At 40.5% G+C, this 24,783-nt stretch overlaps 1 protein-coding gene across 3 annotated transcripts in view; it reads left to right on the forward strand.

Annotated features, from left to right (window-relative positions):
* The first annotated feature begins 10,350 nt into the window (after positions 1 to 10,350).
* Positions 10,351 to 24,783, forward strand: part of MMEL1 (membrane metalloendopeptidase like 1) — a 40,180-nt gene continuing 25,747 nt past the window's right edge. Inside the window, exons 1-2 of one of the 3 annotated variants that reach the window (XM_014278794.3) lie at positions 10,351 to 10,493; positions 18,445 to 18,608. In XM_014278794.3, the coding sequence (XP_014134269.2) occupies positions 18,455 to 18,608 (154 nt within the window). In that variant the 5' untranslated portion in view covers positions 10,351 to 10,493; positions 18,445 to 18,454. Of the gene's footprint in view, positions 10,494 to 17,689; positions 18,313 to 18,444; positions 18,609 to 24,783 lie in introns of those variants that run through there. The other 2 variants (XM_027803256.2, XM_027803257.2) reach the window with 2 other exon arrangements.

A 24,783-nucleotide genomic window follows, 5' to 3' on the forward strand; every position in this document is an offset into this window, starting at 1 on the left:
TCTATCTGTTTCAGAATTTTCCAGTGTCTGCTTTCTAGTTTGTGAGGCTGCAAGAATAACAGAAAGATTAGAAGCTCATGATAAATATGCAGCAGACATGGCACTGAACAAGATCAGAAGTAGAAAGTTTCAGGTAGTGAAACAAAACTGACCAAGAGAGCTGTGAGAAAGGTAAATGGCAGTACTCTGTATTCTTTAAAAGTATTGTGGATGTATGTAAACTCCCCTTGTGAAGAAAGTGTTTTGTCTGGCTAAACTGAACTAATTCTAATGCATGGGTTCCAATCATAGTGAAGCAAAACATTCAAATAGCTAGCAGTTTATGAATAATAACCCTGTATTCCCTAGCTATTTATTTGATTAGCTTTAACACATACTGTTAAATTAAGTACCATTATTTTTATGGGCCAGTGAGAAGTAACTTTTGTAATGTATTTGTGAAGGACCAGATGTATTACACCACTTGGATGACCCGCTCCTGAACGGAAGGAACTGCCCTTGGCATAATCTGGTTGATTTGCAATGATCAGCACCAACATAGAGGAGTAGAGCCGTACAAATGCCAAGTAAACTGTTTTCCTGTTACAGGGGACATAGATAATATAAAGGGTGAGACTCAACAGAGATGAAACATCCAGTCTAGTGACTAATATGCTGTGATCTGGGACACACAGGCAGCTGTACTCCAGACTTCACCTTGGACTTCCAGATCCCTCTGTCTCAGTTTGCCAGTGCAGATAATGGAGATAATCTCTCAGTAGGGGTGTCTGCAAGAGCCTGCTGAATATCATCTTTCACACCCCTGGATATTCGTGCACAAAAGACAGCCCTGGAGCATGAACTAATCAAGAAGCGATCAATGTGCAAGTAGGAGGTCTGGGTTGGAGGCAACGGCCAAGATGGTAATGTGATTGCTCTGCAGCGATTCAGCACTCATTCTTCATCATCCATGCTGGACAGCATGGGAATCAACAACTCACATGCTCTGAAGGGTTTTGCTTGCTGTCATATATATAGCTCCACCACCTGTTAGGGACAGCTAGGCTTAGGGGGCAGCACAGAGATGGTGCCAACATACCCATGGTGTTTCATTTGTGCAATGGGAGTCTACAGATTCGTTTGGAAGCAGCATGCCTATGCTGTGCAGAAAGGAAACAATGAGGAGGGGCCCAAAACAACAGACTCATACGTTTGTTTTGACTGCTCCAAGTGAATTCTCCCAATATTTTTGGAGTGTGATAATACGACCATGGAGAAAAATAGAAACTACTATTGAAAACAAAGATGAAAGCAATACTAAGAACAGCTCTCCTGCTTTGATTAGGGTGGAAGGGGAAGGGAACATTTTCTTTTTTGTTACATTGTTTTCTGAAAGGCAACATTCCAGAGTGAAACTTCATTGAGCAGCCATGCAATCAACCCAATAGGCAATGATAACCATCTGTGCCCTTGCATCTTTTTAAATTCTCTGCATGCTCCTTTTTTTCTTCCCTAAGAGCACAGGTAAGACTGGGCTTCTTTCCTTTCAAATTCAAGAAAAGTTACTCGGATTTTAATCCTAGTGACACTGATGAATTCTTTTTGCTCCTAGTTGCCATCAAGATGCAACAGAATGGTTTGCAAGTTGAAAGAAATAACTTTGCTCATTTTTCTTCAAATAATAACCAATCGATAGGAATTTTCTGTGTGTCACGCTGAAATTTTTAAGCAGTTGTTCAGGGGGTTGGATTTTTGATTTTTTTTTCTTGATTTTTGTTTTGGGTTTTTGATTGAGTGGAATAATAAATCTCTTTACAGCTCCATGTTGCTATTCTGTTAGCATTGCTTCTTTTAGCTGCAGGTTTGGTTCAGTGTCAGTCAGCCAATAGCTTCTCTCTTTAGTAGTTTGATCCTTCTTTGGGTTTTAAAATAGAATAGTTCTGGCTGGAAGGGACCTCTGATGATTATCTAGTTGAGCTGCCTCACCACTTCAGGGATGACCAAAAGTTAAAGCGTATTATTAAGGGCATCATCCAGCTGCCTCTTAAACACTGACAGGCTTGGGGCATCAACCACCTCTAGGAAGCCTCTTCCAGTGTTTGACCACCCTCTTGGTAAAGAAACTTTCCTAATATATAGTCTGAGATGTCTGTGTCTATACAATGTGTTCATGTTGTACACAATTGAGACAGTGTATAGTCTCCTTTGCCATAATTAATATTGCTGAAGATGTTATATAAGCATTGAAATCTAGACACGCAAAGAACAGACACACATGCTCATCTGCACTCAAGTGAAATAACTTCATTACAGAGAGACCATGAATCCAGTTCTACTCCCACTTATCAATGCTGACAGGACTAATATCAGTACAAAAACTGTATGAAGAAAGAATCAGGGTTTAAATCAAAAAAAGAAGAAAACAGTCCATGTAGCCTACTGGATTAGTAGCCTCTCTGCTGAGAGCAGCAGTACCAACTTTCTGAATTTTGCTAAGTCATTTTTAGTGAACTGAGATTTTCCTAAAGCCCCACAGTCTTTCCATTATGTAAAAGTTGAGTATCCTGTTTTTCTCAGACTGCCTGATAGTCATTGAAAGTACTGGGAAGACAATCTAGTTGTCCTGTCTCCCAGGCTAATATTAATTCCACCCGTTGGCCTGGGCTGCCTCTTAGGAAGTTCGGGCATGTTTTGTTTTGTTGAGCAATCTATTATTCTTTGTTGCTCTGAATAGAGTGCATTTATTCCTCCTAAATAAATTTCCCTTTATAAATAGGGACTACATGCATCCCTGCAAGACTGCTATAGAGTTATGCTGAGGAAAACTTTGTTTTCAGTGCCTACAGCTGCCGTTCCTTTAAGCACCAGGAAGGCACATAACTTCTTATCTATTCCTCATGGTCTAGATTAATGGCTGCTTCTCTCAGCAGATCCTAACTGTTCTCATCAGCATTTTTGTTTATCTTCTCTGTCTTCTTTCTGTGCCCACTAAACTACTGTGATCAAAGTCCTTATCTTTGCCTGTGCCTAAGCTTCTGATTCGTTCTTTATTTTTCCATTATGTGCTTGCTCTTCCAACTAATTTCTTAGAATATCAAATAGATCTTCCTGATTAGTCACAGTGAGAGGGGTTTGATTAGCAGCGTCCCTGCATTATGCATGCCTAGGACAATTTCACACTCACCACAACCCATTCTGACACTCATTTCCTGGAGTCCTGGGGAGCAGACAGCATTAAATGTGACCCGTCTATTTCAACTACCGCCCAGCGCATGCACCTAATGGCCAAAATCATTGCTACACCTGCACACTCCCCTGCCTCCACCACTCTATTACACTATGCTTTGCCAGAAGATTGTGTCTTCCAAAAAAACAACATGCTGCATTTTGCAGGGAAGGAGTCCTTTCTGAGTACCTGGCATTTTTAATAGACAGTTACCATCACTGGCTTTGGTTAGAATTCAGGCTAATTGTGATCTTTCATTCAATGCTAGTTAAGGCCCTGAAGACCATTTAAGATGCCTTAGTAGGATGGCTGCACCTGAGCGTGGCTCCAGCCAGACTGCTGCTATGTTAAGCAAGCTATCACAGCTATCAGCAGAGAGGGCATTGTTCTCCCTAGGGAGCTACCTTTTGCTGCTTTCCTTTCAGCCTGGTCTCCCCCGCCAACAGAAGTTATGCACCAGAAATCTATCAGTATTTATCAACAAACATCTCCCTCCCTTCCAGGCTGATAAATCTCATTCCTACCTGCGGCCATACCCATATCAAGGTCAGGGACCACTCAGCTGAATCACCTACTTCATTATATACATGCCATTTTCTAACAGGATATTGTTTCCACTTCTTCCAGATTGAAGAATCTGGATAGAAAAAAACCCGCAGTGGTCATTTCTGTACGTTTCTTTAATGTTGAGCTGCAATTCATCAAGATGGTGGAGCTGTTTCCAACTGCTTTGAGACGCAGCCCTCATTCTGCGCGTGCAGCTGATGGTTGAAGTTACTAAGAAAAGCAACTCTGTTGTAACACCTGCTCCTTGAAAGCCTCTTGTGCAGTGTGCTTTAGGACACATTCCTATGGCATGCTGCTGTAAACGTTAGGTAACTGAAGAATTCAAGTATATTTATATGAATCAACACTAATGTAATCAAGAAGAGAATACGGTTTGATAACCTATGTGAACAGTGGAACTGGGTACCTGTTTATTTATAATCCAGCTTGAAGTTACATTCATCCCAAGGAAAGATTAAATATCTCTAGTTTATTCAACTCTGAGCTGTATATAGACATTACCAAATAGTTCCTTGCTTCCTATGAATTTTGTTCCTTTAAAGCACTCTGCAACCTTTAGTAACACACCAGTCACGCTGTAATAACTGCAAAAAACCCTACTTTGTTGCACATTGTCACCAGGTAGTGAATAATGAAAGAAAACTTTGAAATCATGATTGAGAACATTTCTAACACAAACCATTGCCTGCCAGTCTTGCCTCTATGAAGTATTCAACATTCCACACAAGAATATAAAAGGAAAATCAGAAGTGAGAATATTTGCATCACAAATACAGTTACACAAGTGAAGTTTCCTGACCTTACGCTCTGCAGTCCAGCAGATAAAGAACAGAAACAGCAGAAATGATGACAAATTGTTTGGAATTAAATAGTCAACTGAAAGTTTTTCCTGAGAGTTCAGACAGAGCTAAACTTCAAACTTTTGTGATCTTAAAAGGTCTTATTCCTTTCAAAATCATATCACTCCCATTTATTTTTCCTATTTTTTAGGTATGTGCTCCCAGGTACTAAAAATCTAAATACATGAGCTAACTTCAGCAACTGATCAAATGCATTTTTGAAGCTGACATATTGCCTGGGAAGTCATCTTCATGAATTTCAGTCTAATTCGTTGTGCTTCCCAGATGTAGATCATGGTGGAAATTTGGGTCTAGCTTACAAACCCAGTAACTTTAATGAGTTCCCGTGTGCATAGATGAGGACATTCCCCTTGACTTGCAGAGGCAGATGTTTTACTCTAATGACAGCTAATCTAAAAGCCATTTCTTTTACTATCATTTCCCTGCAGATTAACTGTGTTATCATTGTATTGCTTGTGCATCGAGCAATTTCTAATTTGCAAGGGCTCCAAGGAGTTGCTGTCACCATTAATTTAATGTGTTACATGAAATTATCACTGGCATTATAGTCTGCCTTTGGAGTCTTGGCTATTTCAATCGCATTTCACCCTAACTGGTCTGTGTTGAAATCTGTTGGTTCAGTCAGCCATTACTCAATGACAACTTATGAAAAGTGACTGATTACTTACAAGGCGCAGCACTCCAAAGCTGTGGGATTTGGAAGGCTCTTTCTCCTCCTACTCCTGCTCTGGGTTCCAGGAATGACTTTTTCATATTCATTTGTTCTGTAGGATGCCAAAGAACACTGCAGACCTGCACCTGTGTCACAGATGTGTATAACTCTGACATTCCAAGCACAGGACCTGTGATTTATTTGGTCACAAAAGTGCTCAGAGGGTAGAAGGCAAATCCAGGATGATACTGCTGTTTGTAGCATTCAGCAGTTGAGAACATATGAGGACAGGTGGGGAAGAAAATGCCATTCCAGATGGCAAGGTTAGAGAACACAAGCCAGTCCCAAAGATATGTCAGCAGAGAGTAGAAAAGAATCACGATCACAGTGATATCATTTTCAGTTTCTCACCAACAGGCTGGCAACAGGTGTGCAAGCAAAATACCATGGCTTCTGTTCTGGCCTGCTGCCATTGCTCAGTCCTGGCCTTCCCTTTTGTCATAGCCTGGTGCCACTCACCTCAATACAAATGTATAACCTGACATCTAAGACACATGCAACTATTTGATTTTCAATTGACTTATTTCCAAAGTTTATTTTGGGCATATGAAGCATAGCCAAAACCTCCTTGAGACCTTGACAAGTCTTCTCTGTGTCCCTGAGAACCACTGAGTACTTGTTCTGCACGTAATGCAAGACAGTTTAACCCGCCAGATTAGCTGTGGCTTTAGGTGTTTTACCATCCAACCTGATCGTTTTTGTATTTGTGCATGTCCTACACTATTCCAAAAAGTCAAGAGTTACAGAAAATAAACTAGCATAAGGATTTCCCCACAGACTGTAAAGGAAATTAAGAACAGTATCTGATAATAAGTCTGCATGTCTCATTCCTGAACTGCGTCACAGTAAATGAGAAAATTTAGCTGTAAAGCCAGAGGGGGAGTGTAGGAGGGAGCAGGAAACACAGGAGGATGTTAATGATTCCATTCCATTCCTGTTTTGCATTTTGTTACGCCCCTCAGTTGTACTTTCATCTCCAGGTCAGTGCTGCATACACCTAATGCAACCTAGCAAATACACTGCATGGGCATCACACAGCATGATGTGTAGGGATCAGAAGTCACAAGGGAGCCACAGTTTTAGATCCAGATCAGTAGCGGATGAAATGAAAAAATGACAGTGATTAGAATTTTCCCACTTAAAATGACCACTGCATGGAGCATCTTGATTGCTTAGAAACCTCAGGTGTCATATTAGAAGACATTCAAACACTGGTAATATGCTCAATATGTTCCTCAAAAGTCACATTAAAATCTTACAATATTAGGAACATCTCTGAGTGCTGGTAACAGTGTAGGATTTATTCTTTATACTTTGTATAGAGTTTTAACAATAGAAACATTTATACCTTGCCATTTTCTTTCTTTTTTTTTTTTGTAACCTCGCCACGAGTATTTTTTCAGTGCTGATTCCTTTCTTCTCATGCATCATTTGTCCATTCTTGGGCAATAAAATCTACTTACTGGAGAAAACAGGTAATTAGCCATCTACATAAATTGCCCTGTGTCTACATCATTAATGTGTTTGGATGTTTTAATTGATTGCATTCTCAACTGTTTTGGATGGCTTAAATGCCAGCTAATGCAATCCAATTAAGTCTCCTAATAAACCTGACTGATGAACTGCAATATAATCACACATCAAGTAGAGATGTAGAGGGAAATGCCACAGAACTGACAGTTTAGAATAGACTGTGTCATTTTGAAAGACCCAAATCACTTCTCAACAGGGAAACTTCTAATTGATCGTAACTGGTGGTGGATTTGGTATCCCAGACCTGATTCGACACACCTTTTAAGCACACACTTAAGCCAATTCCTAGCCACAAAACATTTTTCACAGAATCATAAAACAGCCCAGGTTGGAAGAGACCTCAAAAGATCATCTGAGCCAGCCTCTCACGGGGAAGGGAGGCAGACCAGATCAGCTAGCACCCTGTCCAGTCACACCTTGAAAACCTCTAGTGCTGGGGACTCTGTTGTGTCCCTGGGGAGGCTGTTCCACTGACTGGTTGTTCCCACTGTAAAAACAAACCAAAAAAAATTCTTTCTTACATGAAGATTAAACCTTTCCCAGTGCAACTTGCTACTGTTGCACCTTGTCTTCTCCACACAGCTCCTAGTAAGGAGAGAGCCTCCGTCCTTTTTGCAGCTGCCCTTTAAGTACTGGAGTACTGTGATGAGGTGCCCCCTGAGCTTTCCCTTCTACAGGGAGAAGGGACCTAACTCCTTCAGTCTTTCCTCATAGGGCAGGTTCTCCAGCCCTTCAATAATCATGGCCCTCCTCCAGACCTTTTCTAGTCTGTCTGCATAAATCTGACCGAGTTTCCTCCCAAGAGCTTCCCCTGTAACTGTCCTCTCCATTCCATAACATTTCCTAATAGTTAGTGCCGTTTCTGAAATTATTTATATTCTAGAATTTCCAAACTCATAGGGACATCAATTTACTCAATTCATAGGCATCTAATATTCAACAAATATGTGAAGTGATAAAAGTCCTAGAGGCAAGATTAGGAGGTTTACTTTAAGCTAAGCTGAACTAAGTTGTAATTTTACCACAAAACTGCCTTTCAGTAGTCTGTGATCAGTCACCTGATACCAACTGTAGAGTTAAGGTTTCTCAAGTTGATTGTATTGCTATTATTTTTGTTATATTACACACAAATAGTAATGCATGTAAGACATAATTAACGAAGGCTCTAGTTCTACAAACACTGGACCACACATATTTCCAAAGATTCTCATACTATAGATATTGCAATAGGGCCAAATTATTTTTTTGCATGCAGCAGAGAAATGAAACAGACAAAGTGGGAGAGAAGAAATTAACAGTAAATACTATACTTTCTAAAAATGATCTATTGTTCTTTTTAATTTTGAAAAGCCTAAGTCCTGTTATGTAAAAGAAAGAGTTAATAACATCTGTAGACTAAAGGAATAAAGAAATGCAGTGTTGTCAGTTTAGTAGCAACTTGATACTTATCTCTAGGTAGCAGAAATGCAAAGGAGATTTAGGCAATGTGGAGGCCTCTTAAATTACTCAAACAAAACTAGATGAGGCAGCTAGAAGTTAAATAAACTCATACTGGAATATGATGCGAACTTCCAACAGTGCCCTGCAAGCAACTTAAAATGGTGTAGTGTCCTTATGTCAGCTCTGAAGGCCTTTTCCTAAGTCCAAACAGAGGTTATAAATTTACTGGAGTAATCTGTATGAAATTTTCTGCTCTGTTCTGCCAGATGCAAGACAATACATAATAGATCCTCTGGCACTAATATCTGTTAATCTAATCTTGACTTTGATTCTCTGTGTGACTTTTTTTCATCTGTAAAATGGGGATAATGCTCTATTTCAGATGCTTGTCAGTATCTCAGTTCTAGCTGCAAAGTGCTTTGAAGATCACATTATTTTTACATTTTACATTATTGATAAAGAGCTACAGATTGTCATCAAACCCTTTCCCCAGTCAGCGATGCTGGTAAAGGTCACCCCTCTGTTCTGTGTCTGATAGCCACTTGTTTATTTGTACAACTGTCTCTGCACAAGTAAAGGCAGAGCCTCAGCCCTCAGTGGGAACAAGAAAGCATCCTGGGCATCCCACAGCATGCAGCCTGCCGGTACAGATTTTGTATTTACTTTGTTGACAATTGCAAGGGTTAAGAAACAATAAAAGCATTTAAATACCTTCCTATAGGCATGACACTGCCTAAGTTTTAGCCCCAGATTCTTTGTTGTACATTAGAATCCACATGCCACTTAGGCACCCTGTACTGCACGCAGAGTTGGCTGCTACTGGGAGCAAACCATATGCCAGCCAACTGGTACCTAATGGGAAACTCCAGCCAGAGATGCATCTTAGAATCCAAATCCTTTTCTAGTGATCAGTCACATACCTCTGCACCTCCAGAGCCAGGCTTCATTCCTAATGTAAGCCACCTCCAGCCGTTACTACCTGAAAGAACTCACCAGACCTCTCTACCTTCTTTTATCCTGCAGCTCCTTGTACCGCCACAAGTACTTTCCACACAACCACCAACTCTGCTCGTTCAGGATGCAAGTTCAATACATCTTTGGGCTGAATGATGCAAACCTAGCTTCCACAACAGTGTCCTAATTGTCAGGGGCAGGTGACAAAGAGGTAAGGTGGGGATGAAAAGGGGAAGTTTGCCAAAAGTTAAGCAGATTTTATAAACATTTTAGTAATTCGGGACTTCAGACCATGGACAGACTTGCTGAAACCAATAACAATTTATTGAAGAGGATCTTATGGTTTGGGCCTCTTATGTTCAATTAAATCATATATGCATGGTGTTTAAATGCATATGACTACTGGTCTGAATATCGTTTTTTGGAAAGTAGAACTATCTTCTGTCATTTGTAAGATATAAACAGTGCATTTAATGAATATTATAGCTGAATTTTATGTGCTCTGTAGCTGAAAATAATTTCAAGTAAAATATATTAAATTCATTTTATTTGTAATCCATCTTCCCATACAGCAATATAATGCAAGAATATACCTTTTGAGTCATACACATATAATTTTAAAATGTTGTGTCATTAAAAATGTAATTGCAATATTCATCACTGTACTGAAATTAAGTACATGGAAAATAAGACACTGGCTTCCAGAAGAAGGTTTCCTACCGTAGATACCTGAAAAATCTCTTGGGAAAGTAGTAAAGCTTATCATGTAAAATGAGAACTTTACTAAGAATTAATTACTGTAGCAGGAGAGACTTTTCTAAATGCTAACAAGCTAGGAAATCACCTTGTCCACTTAAGGACAGCATTGTTTGTGCCTACTGCACAATCTGTTTTCCAGTCTAGATATAAAATCAACTGATTTCAAATATGGTGGAAAGGGTTAATTCTCCCTGAGAAGTCTCTGAGCAGAGCATTTAATTCATTGGGCGTTCTAAGCCACCTGTGTGCGAAAGTGAACGTACAAGGGAAAGAGAAAGGGAGATTTAGGCACAGTATTTTGCAAGACCATTATCGGGGAGAGCCTGTTAAAGAGATCAGTGCTGAAAATACAAATAGGCATTTGTTTCTGACTGCCAGGGAACACAAACATTCCAATTACATCTCAGAAACTACACAAGCCACCTGACCTCTGCAGCTGAAAAACATTCTCCACAAGACAGAGGTAAGACAACTTCACATTTTTACTACTTCTCTGTGTAAAGTGCATGATGCATTTAGAAATTCGTTGCAGAAATCATTGCACACCTTTTATACATAATACCACTAATATCTGACATCTTTTTCTGATGATGATGTTCAAAAGATCACTATCTCTAAAGGGAGGGTTAGAGAAGAGTTTTGAAATATCATCTAAACTTCAGCGTTTTCCCAATTCTAATCTGTTTTGGGTGTGCATCTACTAGGACTTATTTATGCTACACACATCTGGTAACCAACCAGCTATAAGAAGATATTTGAGTACTGGGAGGGAGTTGATTAGTTTTTTCTTTTAATGCTTGTTGGCAGATGACAGGGTACACTGGCTCTCAAAGACAAACCCATTATTTTTGAGCACAATGAGTTACCCTCTGTAGTAGGCTACAATGAATCAAAGGGTAGCATCCAGCCATTGTCCTGGAGTCATTCATTGTGCTGATTTACTGTGGGCTAGGCTATTAGGCTATTTGATTGGTCGTTTTTTTTTAAAGTCACCCTATAGCTTCAGATTTTCTTCTGTATCTAAGGTAAACGTGTAAACTAGACTCATTTCTATCACATTTTCTTCAATACTGCTTTAACTCTTCAGAAAGCAACTGCTTAGACTGAAGAGACTGAGATTAATGAAGATATTTACTAACATTCGACAGTACTGGAATAGTGCATACTGTTGTGGTTACTACAACTAGTGATGTTGATAGTAAACAGGACAGTTTTAGACATGCATTATAACTCTTGGTTTAGGTGAGTTTTCCTATTTGGATTAATTCATATACACAGAAGAAAGTACATCTTTGTACCTCTGTAACCTGAACATTGAAACCGGGGTCACAACAGAGGTTAGCTATCTTTCCAGTCTCGTGGTTCTTTATTGTACTAGAGACAAAGAGGTAAGCCACAAAAGAGTTTTTAAGCAGTTTCTTCAAAGAGTTTGCAAGCAGCTCTCCATACCCATGCCTCACACACACACACACACAAATTTGTAATCCGCGTTAAAGAAGAAATGAGAAATATTTCACATGCAAGTGATTTCAGATCTGGTGTTGCACTTATACCGGGATATAGGGATAGATACAGTTGCCAAATTGTACATGGTGAATAAATCTGACTGAAAGGAAAAAAAATATGAAGATTTCACGTTTGAAAAAATCCACTCTTAAATGACCCATCTGTTCCGAGTGTGAAATCTTTGTTATCCATCAGTAGCAGAATCCAAAGCAATAGAATCAAAACGAAATGCAGAGCTACAATGCAAGATAGCATAAGCATGGGCTTTGCCTATTAACACATTCATTTACATTACTTACTGTGCCCCAGCTAGAATTAAGGTGTCCCCCAGTCCTAAAACTCTTACAAGTTAAAGAGAACACAATTATCTCGTGTTGCTGTATTTTACCCTATTGAAAGAGGAGAGGGCTCAGAAAGAAATCAGAAAGGAAAAAAGAAGACATGTGGGACAAAAACGTATGCAATTAATTGGTAAACTACTCATCTTTGGTTTGTCACCTATGGATGACTTTTCAAAACAAGCTGCTTTTGCTGTTTGTATCAGAGGCAAGGAATATTCCACAGAGCAATTCTTGTTGAATTACTATTGGAAGAAGACTGTCCATCCAATACACATTAGAGAGTTTTTGCTTGCTAGATTTTGCAGTGCCCTTCTTTTTGCATGAGAGAGTCAAAAATCCCTGTCTATGTATGGTGTTTGTATGTGTGCAAACATTATAGGATTGGGACATGAAACAGGGAAATTTTCCAGCTAATCAGTTCTAATGTCTAAAGCCAGAGTCAAAGCGTATGATCAACATATACTAAAGCAACACCCTTTCTGCAAGATTTGTGCTGATTTTTCAGAGACATTACTGCACAGTGAAGTGCAGGCAAGGTCCTTTCCAGTCCTTGCTTGGAAGCTGAATCTGCACTGTGTTGGTTTGACAATAGTGCTGCTGCATCAGAACAGAGATAGCTCTTCATACTTTGATGTGCCAGCAATAGCCAGAACAGAAGGTATTGGCCATTCCAGAGGAATAAATTCATAGAAAAGTTAGGCAACATACCACATCACACTCCACTAGGAGTTGCACTGATTCTCGTGGACCGTCGCCTTGCAAGTAGTTGCCAAGGCCAGCCCATCAGAGCCCTTCAAAAGCCTCGGTGTTAATCACCTTGTATGGAAGTGATGTCATGACAGATGTTGCATGCCCACATCACTCAAAAGGCTTTGGATGACTGCCTAAAATCAAGATTTATATGTGACTTTTTGCACAGGCAGAGTATTCATGGCAAAGTGCAAAACCCTGGCATCCATAGATATGTGATTTTCTCTCACATCTTAGTATGGATCAGTTTATAAGGACATTAAAAGTGTACAGGTAGAGATGGATACCTTGTTTCCATGGTAACAATACTTAAGACACACCATACCAAAGATTATGTCAGCATCATGTCCTGTTTGCTTTTGATTGCTTTAGAACACAGAGTTGTTTATACATTTGATGCAGATGTTTAATACCTGCAGGAGAACCCAGGGCACTGGCTGGGAAATAACTACCCTATTGTTCATGCAGCCCCTGATTTTCCTGGTGTATACAGAGAGCAGCAACCTTTAGAACATCTATTCAGATGACCCAGCACATTCAATTACATCAATACTAAACACAATAAACTTAGTGCAACCTGAATAAATTGTTGGAGAAGGTCATAGCACCGAGGAAAGACTGCAAAACCTCAGGATGGCAGGGAACTAAATTGGGTAATATATTCTCATATAATCCTAGCAGGCACAGGGGTTTTGAGGTACAACGATGGTAAAGCAAACATATGCAGAGAAAGGAAAAGTACAACCCTTCACAGTTTTTATCTTTAGAATCAATTCCATCTAAATGGAGAGTTGAAGGTTAATCTGACATTGTAGGCAACTAAGACATAGCAACTAAACTTCTGAGAAAGACAGTAGTATCCTTGAATACTATCTTCTCCCAGCGCAGTGCCCCAGGTATACCCATGGTTATTCCAGATTCTCCAAGGGAAATATGAAAGCAAAAATATTCACAGCCCTGATTCAAGTACGGTCTCCCAGGCAAGCGAGGCACCAGCTCAACTATTCGCTGTTCAGGGCAGGAGCTCTCTGACCATAAATTCCTCCCAGACTTGAGAAATTTTCCCAAGGAGAAAAGCGTATGCAAACTCCAGACCAGCTCCCCCTCTGTGCTGGAACTGCAGTACTTCTGTGCGGTTTGGGGTGCCTCATGCCTGAGGAGGCACCTCTTCAGTCATGCATGGGGTCTTAACGCTCACAGTAAGAACAGCCTAAAAGGAGGCAGTCAGCCAGATTGGCTACTCAAGCCCCACCTCTCCATGATCCAGGTGTAAAAATGTATGATTTGAGGCTTTTTTTCAACTTTAACCCTGCCTTCGCAAGCTCTTTACAAGTCCAGATTCCAGTAACAGAACTTCCTTTAGTTACAAAGCAAGCAAAAAGGAAAAAATCCTTCCAAAGTAGCCCAGTACATGCAGCAGATGCCTCGTTGCTTCATATGTTGGGCATCTACATTGCTCTGGGGAAAGAGCATGTTTTCTGGCAGCCCCTAGTGTTTGTTTCTGGGAGAAGAAACCCCCAGATCAGTGTTCACCTTCACGTTATCGAAAAAAGAGATTACACTTTTAAAGCTAATTTATAAAATCAGGGTCTAATGGATTATGAACTAGACCAGCGGATGAAAGGCCCATACGTGAAAATTTCTGCAGGCAGTAACTTCGACAAGCCACAACACTTTCCTGTGCCTCAGCTTCTGCATTAGGGTATAAAGGAACTGAACGTCCTCTAGCAATTTCTGGTTGAAATGCACTGCAGAAAACAAATTTTATAAACAATTCAGTTGAATGTGAGATTTAGGAAAAGAAAAAAAAAAAAAAAAAACCAAACCCAAAACAACTTCAACTTTGCATCATCAGATCTCCTTTGCCATAAAGGCTACAGGGTGATACTGGCTGTGTCAGAAACCAAAATAGGTCCTTCCCCTTCAGAGCAACAAACAGCACAGGGACCTCACCACACTAGTGGAGAACTGTCAAAATGACAGATTACTCTATTTCAGTGACCACACAAAGTTGCTCAAGACAATCAAAATTGATGATTCTGCAAATATGTCCTTTACAGTTGCTGGTGCTTCCCCTCATACAGAAGAGGGGCAGTTTGTTTTGTTTTTTTTTTAAACTCTCTGACAGCACAGCAATTTAAATACATCTTACCAGATTTCCCATCATAAAGAGAAATATCTAGTGAAAACAAGATAGAACATACTTAAATCAAAATCATGCTGTCTAGTGTTGCTATCTCTGTGTCTAACAATGTGTATTTTATAGCTCATGTCACCCCTCACAAGCTTCATCACAAACCAGAAATGTATCATGTCACCAGATCCTCTCACACCCATAAAAGTCCTTTGCAAAATATTTAAGTCTTCCCACCTTCAGCGTGCCTATACTGAGGTACTGAGGGCATAATTCTGCCCTCGCATGCATTATTACAGCTCCCTTGGCTGCCTTTAATATAAGCTCTGCTTGCCCCTCCTTAAGAGGGGAATTTGCTGATAGATGCATCAAGTAGAAAAAAAAAAATATATTTCCTTCAGAGTTAAAAGGTACAAAAGGATTCTTTTCAGGAACGTCTACATCCGTTTTCCCCAGTGTATTTTGTCAGCAAAAATACTCAGTTTATTTCACCAGTATCTTAAGAACAATGACCAATTCCAGCTTCTTTAGGTCCAGCACATGGGATATGATTATCTGCTGTCTGTATACTCTGTATAATTTAATCACTTGAAAGCACACACTTATAGGATGTTGCAACAGATGCTCCTAAGCCTACGGACTGTTGGGACTGTGTTCTGGGATTGTATTCGGAGCCTGTACTGGCTATGCCTTGCCGTCAAGCACATCCTGGTGGCTTTCAATTGACTTGGTTGTACTTGCCTGGAAAAGAAAATGTGTATCTACCCAAGACACTTAAATTATACGCTGTGTTTGCCAATCAATCCAAATTTGAATCTTAAGAGGATAAAACTAACTTTTCCCAACAGAAAATGGTATTAATAATCAGGGATTTCCTTTGCTTCTCTGCAGCTGCAGGCTTCTAGGTGACTGCTTTGGGTTATGCACTGCTATTGTTCACCCAGATGCTGACTTAGTGTAGAAGAACAGGTAAAAAAATAATTTAAAATAGGACCTGAAGGAACATGATAAACTTACTAATCCGTCTTCTGCCTTTTCTGACATTCTCTAATCCAAAACAGGCTCAGTAGTACCTACACCCTTTGTCACTAAAACCTGCCTGAGACCTGACAATGGAAGTATTTTCATTACAAATACTAAGCAGTTTATTTCAAAGTTGAACTGCAAAGGCAAAAGAAATACAAAATATTTGTCACTACTGATTTTCCAGGCTCACATTCAGATTGGTCTAACATAACCTTTAGAAAAGCAAGCCAATGCCATTGCTACACCCAAAAGTTCCTTGCACTTCCTAGTGGAAACAGTACACCTTTTCCTCAGCTCTACACGGAAGCAAAGCCATTAGAGATACAGGAAGAGATTCTTGATATAGTTCCCACTTCCTCCCAAAATTAAAACAAAACAAAAAAAGGAGGAAAAAAGTATTTTCTTTATGATTAGGTCAATTCTTTTTGAGGGAATCTATGAATTTTCTGGGGACGTAAGAGAGATGTACGTTCTTGGTGCTCATGTATAACCTCAAGTCACTTTGGGCCATTTTCAAAATATTTATTACAGATGTTATTTAGGATTTTGCAAGTCCTCTTATCCCTTGATTACATGGGGGGCTAGGGTCTGCACCCTGAGTAGCCAGCAGCGTGAATCACTCATAGCATTCCTAGCCTCAAAGACCACCTTAGTCACAATGGCTACAACTGGCACACACAGAAAGCAGTAGGAATAAATACTAGATTCTTGGCATCTTGATTCTCCACCTGTGAAATGGGAAAATAATGCCCTTCAGGATCTTATAGCCACATTACAGGAATAACTACATTAAATCCTGTGTAGTTGCTTGTCTGTTGCAGTATTGTGCACCTGAACTAGGTAGACCTTCCTCAGAGCCACCTACATCGTAAGGTAACAATAAAACTGTTCAGCAATAAGGAAATTAATACATACAAAGGAAACTAGTCTTTTGTTAGCTGTAGAGCTTCATACAAACAGAAATAAGAGATCGCTTAGCTCGTCATTAAATGTACAGCTTTGTCCTTAAAAGCAACCTTCCCTTCTGTAGCTAGTTTTCACATATGGACAGCCAGGATCTGCAAAGTGTATGCATTTCTTTCAGATCTTTGTGTTCTTATACTTCTCTTCAGATGGTGGGATGAGAATAGCAGCCTTCACACTTGACAGAAGCCTAAGATAACATGACTGAAGAAAAAAAAAAAAAAAAAAGGCAAATTCTCACAGGGGTTTTGAGGCAGAATACTGACTAGAAGAGGAGACTTAGACTCCTGGCAGAAGAAACTGGCATTCATTGTTTCCTACCCCATTCACGGAAACAGGTCTGCATTCACATTCTTGGAACACTCCGCGCGCGCGTTCCCGGTAAACAGGACTGCCACAAAGAAATCCCTGCTCTGCCCTCAGCACTTCATCCTGAACATGCACAAAAACTTGGGAGTGCTGCTGAAGCACTCAGGTCCAGAGAGGTACCGACCTTAAAATTTATAGAGTGTGAACTTTGGCAGTGAGTTACGCTAGTTCAATAAACCAGCCTGCAGGGAAGAAAGAAAACCCAACCTGCTTCTCTTTCATTCCAAAGTCAGTTCTGCAAAAGAATAAAATAAAACCCAAGGGAAATCACATGCCTATCCTGCCCTTTTACTGTGTTTCCCAGTTGTTACTGGACAGATTTCCAAGCAGTAGTGTAAAAGGATTCTGTGCATTGCCTGCAATGATCTATAAATCGGGTGTTTTCAAGCAAGAAGCTGTTCCATTGCACCCAAAAGCTGCCAGCACTCTCAGAGCCAGTGGGATTCAGCAGGTTTGCACCTCCCTGACTTCACACTCCTCCTGTGAGCACAGCGGCCAAATAACCCGGTGGGAGATTTCGGGAAAGCTGGAGGAAACTTGTGAGGAGCTGCAGCTTGTGCTGCTAGCAGGCTGAGAGTGCCCAGCCCTGCCTGCTGCTGCGATGCAACCCCTCCTCCCCCTGCTGCTCAGGAGCATTTGCCTGGAGCTGGGAACTGCAGACGGCTGAGCTCCCAAGTTTGAGCATGGCTCCGAGAAGACTGAGAAGCTGGAGGTCACACACTCCTGCGGACCTGGGAGCTGACACACGGTCTAGGCGCCTTCGACTTGCCAAACCCTTCATCTGCGCGAAGGACAGAGTGGACACAGCCCGAAGGCACTCGCACCTGGAAGGATCTCTTTTTGGATTCTGCTGCTGCTAACAGAGCTCTACAGACCTACTTGTATCCACAGAGGAAAAAAAGTGGAAATTTCTTTGAAACAGCAAGATACTTTTCAAAGTGGGGAGTGGAAGCAGGCAGTTTCTCCCCTCCTTCCCTGTTTGGGAGAAAGGAGTTGCCCAACCTGGTCATGAGACTTTTCCATACTTCCCAAAGCAGGCTCCTCAAGTTATGACGCTGCACCACTGAGAGCCCAGGGTAGTGTAGTCCAGAACAGCCCCCCAGCAGCGCACCCTGGGCACAGGCAGCCTGGTAGGCACAGGAGATGGAGCATGAGGGTGGCAAATCTGTGGACAATCAAATGGACAAATACATGTAATAATTTGGAAGTTTTCTTTATCAGTCTTTGCTTTTATTCTGCCTCCTTTTTCCTCTCTGATTTGTTATGCATTTGTATGGATTTATCTGTGCTGTTAATTCTTTCTTACTCTCCTCTCCTCAATCTAGAGTTACCATAATGGGGAAATCAGAAAGTCAAATGGATATTGTGGAAAAATCAACAAAATCTGGGAAGAAATCCTGGAGCTTTGTGGCAATCAGTCTGGCTGTCTTGCTGCTCCTCATGACTTGTGCAGTGGTCGCCCTGGTGATCCTGTATGCCAGCAGCAGAGGTAAGGAACCTGTGAATAATTCTCCTCTTCCCTCTGCAAACATACAAGTCTTTTTGCAGAGCTGAACAAAAACAAAAATACAGGGATTGCGCTCACCTCTGTGAGGGACTCTGCTATCTCTGCTTTGTTGCAAGCTCATGCACAGAGAGGATTATGTTGGATTTTATTTCTTTTTTAAATTATGTGATGTAAGATTCTATGTTTTTAATTAATTCTACGCGTTTTACTGAACTCTGCATTGTTTTGACAAAGGTAAAAAAAATGTTGCAGTATTTTAGAGGGGAAGGTATGTCTCTCTGCATCTGTATCTAAAGCTTGACAGTTCCTTATTTTATAGAAGCCTGAGTCAGGATTCATTATTGCCAGGAGTTATAAAGCAACAGCTGCTTAGAAGATCTAAAGAGCAGATTGCTTATGACAATATGAAACCTTTAAAAAAAACCACAACAAACAAAACAAACAACAACCCAGTGTGCTGCTGCAGAAAGGGAGACTATTTTCTTGTATTACATCAGGCAATGTTGATCTCTAGGTGAGATTTAGTCCAGTGACTTTCATGCAATGGCTTGCCAGGAACCTGACAATGAAGCGTATTACTTTGAGTTGCTTTACCTAAATATGTTTTCTGCAGAGCATGCTTACTCTCAAAACTAAGTTTTCCCACTGACACACCAAATGCAAAGTCCTATTTAAAAATTCTGTGAAGCAATTAACATGATTGGTAGCAGCACTGCCTCACGTTTGTCATTTCCATGAATGCCTCTTAGATTCAGAGTTTTGCTAAAACACTAGAGAATAAAACTAAGAAGTATAAATAGCAAAACTAAAGCAAGGCATTGCTTTGCTCCTTAACATTGTCTCTGCATCCCCTGCTTGCAGTGAACTGCTTGCTTCAGCACTTGTAAGTAAAACACTGCAGAATTCTGAGTAATAATTAATGAGAAAAGCCTTTTCATTGTTTACTTCTTTTGCTACCAGCAATTGAATGTTACCAGCATTTGTTCCAGTGTTAGATGAAATCTCTTGAGTGTTTTGTATTCATAATACTCATCAGAAAGTTTTTTCCATTAGCTCAGTTGACAGGATGAAAGAAAATCCCCAGAGCTAGGTGCAAGGGTAGGAGTTTCTGTATCAAAATATTGAGCTATGCAGAACTGCATTGCTTGCATGCATAAAGAATTTGAGAAATTTCTACATCTTGCTTCTTGGGTTCAAGCAAATCAGAATTCAGTTATTAATGACATTTGCTCGAATGTTGGTGTCTCATCCAAATCTATGGGAAGCATCTGTGTATGTAAAGCAAGTGGTAACTATTACATGTCTTTGATGGAAGGCTTATCGGTGAGAAAGCAGTTCCAAAATCTAAATATTTTGCAGTTTCATATCAGCAATTAAACTTTCATTGGAAATGTTTCCCGCATTCAGACATTCTTGAGCAAAATGTGAGTACAAGGTGATTGCTCGTCCTGTACAGCGTGCAGCTCCTCCCGGCTGTTTTCTTGTGCCTTAGAGGAGTTTTTTCAGCACTGCCCTGGAGTTAGTTTTCTGCCTTGCTGTTTCATTTGAGCATACATGGTTGAACTAGGGCAATAGGAGGCACTGATATATAGTTATACCCTAGAGCAGCCACGAGCTTTAGGTAATCTGCGGGTAGGAACTGAGCAGCAGGAACTTATGGCAACACCGTCTTTTCTTTAGATGCGTGTCTATATGCACTCTTCGGGTCTAAAACTGAGAAAGCAAGAGCTCTTCAGCGCAATCAGTGAGCGTTCCCACAGAACAGCTACATTTCTTGTCTTGAAAGGTTTTGTTCAAGTACCCCACTTGGTTCTGTTCTGATGTTAAATCCAAAGGCCCATACCCAATGCTCAATCAAAAGTCTGAAGTCTCTCTTAGACTTACCGAGTGAAAAGCACATATTGGTCAAAGCTGTGTAACAAACGCAAATCCTACACAGCAACAGGATAAAAATGTAGCTGAGCAGCATTCTTATGCTAGAACCAAGAATGTTATCCTTAGGATTCTTTTATTTCTAATTTCACTCAAATGTTAATTTTGAAATGTGTGTGTGGGATGCTGGATTGTTTACTCTGAGCAGATACATTATTTGCCACTTCATCTTTGTACATCCTTTATCAGAATGACACTACCCAGACAGGCTTCAAAAAAGTAATTCTGTTCAGCTAATGGAAAATTAAAAGGATTACCTGTCCTGCCTTATGTTCTCTCTTCTTTTAATATATGAATGTATATCTAGACTTCGTGGTTCAGGGAGTATATTTTTGTTCTGCTTTGTATAGCTTGCAGAAGAGCATGCACCACAGGTGTGTGAAACGGGCCTGTGGTTATAGCAGTAATGCCTCTAATACGTGTTAATACTGACTGTGATTTATATACCCAGCCAACAAAAACACTGAAGCTCTCACAGTGATGCAGTTAGATCATTTTAGAAGCAGTTGGGGCATTTTTGACATCCAAAGAAGTTTTCATACCCATAAAACCTCCTCTAAATAAGCTAAAAGAAAACATAGTAAGGACAGCAGAGTAATATTTGGGTAATCATAGAAAGGGAAGCAGACAGTAACTGAAGTAATTCGTTATTGAATCTGAATACACCATGCTCTCAATCTTTCCATCACACCCACACATATATCTTTGCAGCCTTTTCACAGCTCTTTCTCAGTTATGTTCTACAAATATTTACTAAACTCCAAATCTCATCACTTGTTGGAAACAGTCTGAAGAACATTTCAACACTTATTGTAGCTGACACATCAAGTCATAGCCAGTGACTTCTCCAGACAACTTAGTTACACATAACTTCCATTTTCACCTAATTGCTGGTCCTGAGGTTATTAATTGAATTGATATTTTATTCACTTTCTGACATCCAAGTTTGTAGGGTTTCTCAGAAATAAGATTTGCAGGTTTTATTTTTTTTGGTGTCTGCATCCTGCCAGGTTGTCATTATTCACAGCTGTTACACAGGCTGTTAGAAAGCGAGAAGGCGTGCTTACGGACCTATCCTCTGTCCTGTTACGCAGGCTACAAACAAAGATAAATACAACACTTGAACTAAGAACCTCCTTGTTCTAGGAGTGGATTTCAAAAAGCCATGTTACGCTCCTGCATTTCCTACGCTGTGAACGTGGTTAATGTGCACTTGAATAAGATAATTGCAAGAACCTGCTGACTAGGGGCAATATCTAAACTGGTCACTGGCACACTAAGAAAAGGTTGTGGCTGAGATCTGGCTTGTCTCCTAGACTGATGCCCAGTCATTCTTTGACTTCGTGAATGTTCATTAATGAGGCATCTATTCAAAGGAGATAGAGAACTTAAACAAGTGGCAGCTAACACAGAAGTCATGATGAAATGACATTTGGCTGGCAAGGCTCTTCTCAGTTGTAGTCAGGTGGAGCTACATGAACGTAAAGTGTGAGTGTGGAGTGACAGGCTGTACAGGGCTGCAAAAGTGGGCAAATACTCAGTTTACCAATTCTCACATGAAAATCTGTCTCCGCCATGCTTATAGATAGACTGTAGGTAAGAAATCTTAAGAAAGATGGAATAAAACCAAAAACACTTGTATTATGGAGCCCATTTGAAGACACTGACATGTGGTATAGACAGCCCTCAGAGGAAGAAAAGCTAAATTTGGCATTTACATTGTTGTAAACAATTCACTCTTATAGTAGCAACAAGTGCAGTCTGCAGCGCTGACAGCATTTCTGCAGCTGAGATCTGTATGTGGAATAAATAAGGTGCTGGAAGGTAAAGCTCACACTTGACTGCTTGATGACAACTGTGGATCTAATTGTTCAATGTGTACCATCCCCAGCCATCTGTGGTCGTCAAAACGCACAGTGGGAAAACACGAAACACAAACTGTGTGCTTCAGAGACTGTACAGAATTACTTGCTTCCTTTTGTTGTCTAGAAAGGAACTTCAGTAAGGCTGCGTAAAGCAACTTGTATGTTAAGAGCCTGTCATTCAAAAGATGAACTGCTGAAGAGGACCACAGGACACCAGACAACTCAGAAGTTATTCTTCTATCCTGCTGCTGACCAGTAATCTAATACTGTTTGGTGGCTTCTTGTAAAGTCAAATTAAGACAATAGAATTCTCTACAGTGAATCCAGTGGGGTCTGAGGCATGTCCCAGCTCTGCCATTTTTCAGTTGACCTCTGAAGGAGTGTCTGGAAGTGCTTATTTTCCCTCATTTTTTTCCATCTGGCATAGTGCCACAGCTGAGGTCATTTTATTTAGCCTCATTAAAGCTTACCTTCCCTTATCAATTCTCTGATGGTGCTCTGTCAGACAGAAATGAGGAAGGCCTTCAGTCTGCAGAGGGTTCAATGGCTGTTTTCAACTTACAAGACTATTGAAAGAGCAAGAGTACAACTTTTTTAATGAAGTAAATGCAGGGGTAACACTGCAGAGGTCCTGAAGTTTGAGAGCCATGAAGGAACTTACTACTGTACAGAGTAGTTCCAGTGATGAAGTCTTTCTGGCCCATTTCTGTTCTTTTGGCATCCTGCTCTGATAGTTTTAAAAGGTATACCCGAGGAAGGGTATCAGAAGAAAGAGGTGGGGAAACAGAGTGATTAATTTTAAAAGAGAAAAAACTGTAAGCAGCTAGATCCCAGGTGAACTTGACTGTAGGAGAAGTGGGAGTTAAGGTTTGATAGGAGAAGAGACAAGTATTGATTTCCCACAACCCCCTCCACTGATGAGTTCACATTTTATGCAGCAGGGGAACATGAGCTGAACAATCTGTACCAATTTCCTTCTGCTACAAATCACTATCTTCATGCCTTACTGTTAAACACGAACCCATGTCCCACTTAGGTTGCATTCAGAAATTTCCCCATCACATCCATCTAAATCCTGCTAGACACTTGTTTTCTTTCAGTTTTTAGGCTTAGTAGAACATTAACCCAAGTTGCCCCTCCCACATCTGTACTCTTTGTCCGTGGACATTGAAGCAGGAGTCTCGTAAGTCGGTGTAGCACAGCATGTCAGCAGTATTTAACCAGGGAGGAAAAATACAAAGAAATACCTATATTTATACTGAAAACCCCGGCAGTTTTTAGCAAAGTAGTTTGAGAAAGTGAACTGCATGGAGTCTAGCAGAGAGTTAGAAAGTGCATCTGATGTTTGTCCCTGGTTATGTGAAGTTCAAGAGGTGCCATAGACAGCAGCTCAGTCAAGTGAGCAAAGACTGCACAAACATATTTTGGTAGAACAGGCAGTGTTGGTCGTATCTCACACAGTCAGGTTGGCTCAGTTCTTTGTCAGGATTGGTACCGAGGCATAAAAGAGATAATTGACAGAAAAACAAAGGAGCCACTTTTAGAAGTAAACTGAGAGCCCCTCACCAGCCATTTTTAATCATCTGGTTTTGTGACAGTTTCAGAGCCCTGAGTGTGCGACCAAGGTTTCCAAACAGGTTTGGCATCCTTGCTTATACAGCTCAATTACACTTTCAGGATCACAAGCGCTTTTTGAATGTGGGGAGTTAGAATCTTGTTGAAAGCAGTTGGGTTCCAGGCACTGGAGTTAAACATTGTCAAGTTACATTAAATAGAAGCTTTGTTTGGGCTGGAAAAAAAAAAAAAAGTTAAAAAAAAGCTTCATTTAAGTCCAGTCCAGTCCCTGAGAAACAATGAGAAAAATACAGCATGCCTGTAGTACAGTTACCCCGTTCACACCTGGCCCATAGCTATTGCTCCTTTATGAAAAGTTTCCATATGCCTTTGAGCTACTAGCTTCATTTCCCCAAAAGGATTTTTTTGTCTTAGCAATATGCAGGCTTTTAGATGGGGTTTTGGTTGTTGGTGGGGTTTTTTTGGGTTTTTGGGTTTTTTTTTTAATTTTTATTGGAGAATTTAGGAAATGCCAGAAATTGGGCTTGCCTCCTCTGGTACAAGAAAAAGCTGAACCCCTCTGTGTGAAGCTTCACATTGTTCCACATTTTGCTCATCCCATGTTCAGATTGCTAGACACTAAGCTATAATAAGGCATGCCGTTATTCTAATGCAGATCTGCTCCCACGCAGCACGACGGCAGTCAGCTGAACCCTGAATGGTACATTCTCAATCACAGTGGGGGCTTTTTATGTTGCTTCCACGGATGAACTTCAAAGAAATAAAACAGTAGGGAAGAAAACAGG

The sequence above is a fragment of the Falco cherrug genome, chromosome 3 (assembly GCF_023634085.1).
Source record: "Falco cherrug isolate bFalChe1 chromosome 3, bFalChe1.pri, whole genome shotgun sequence".
NCBI lineage: Eukaryota > Metazoa > Chordata > Aves > Falconiformes > Falconidae > Falco > Falco cherrug.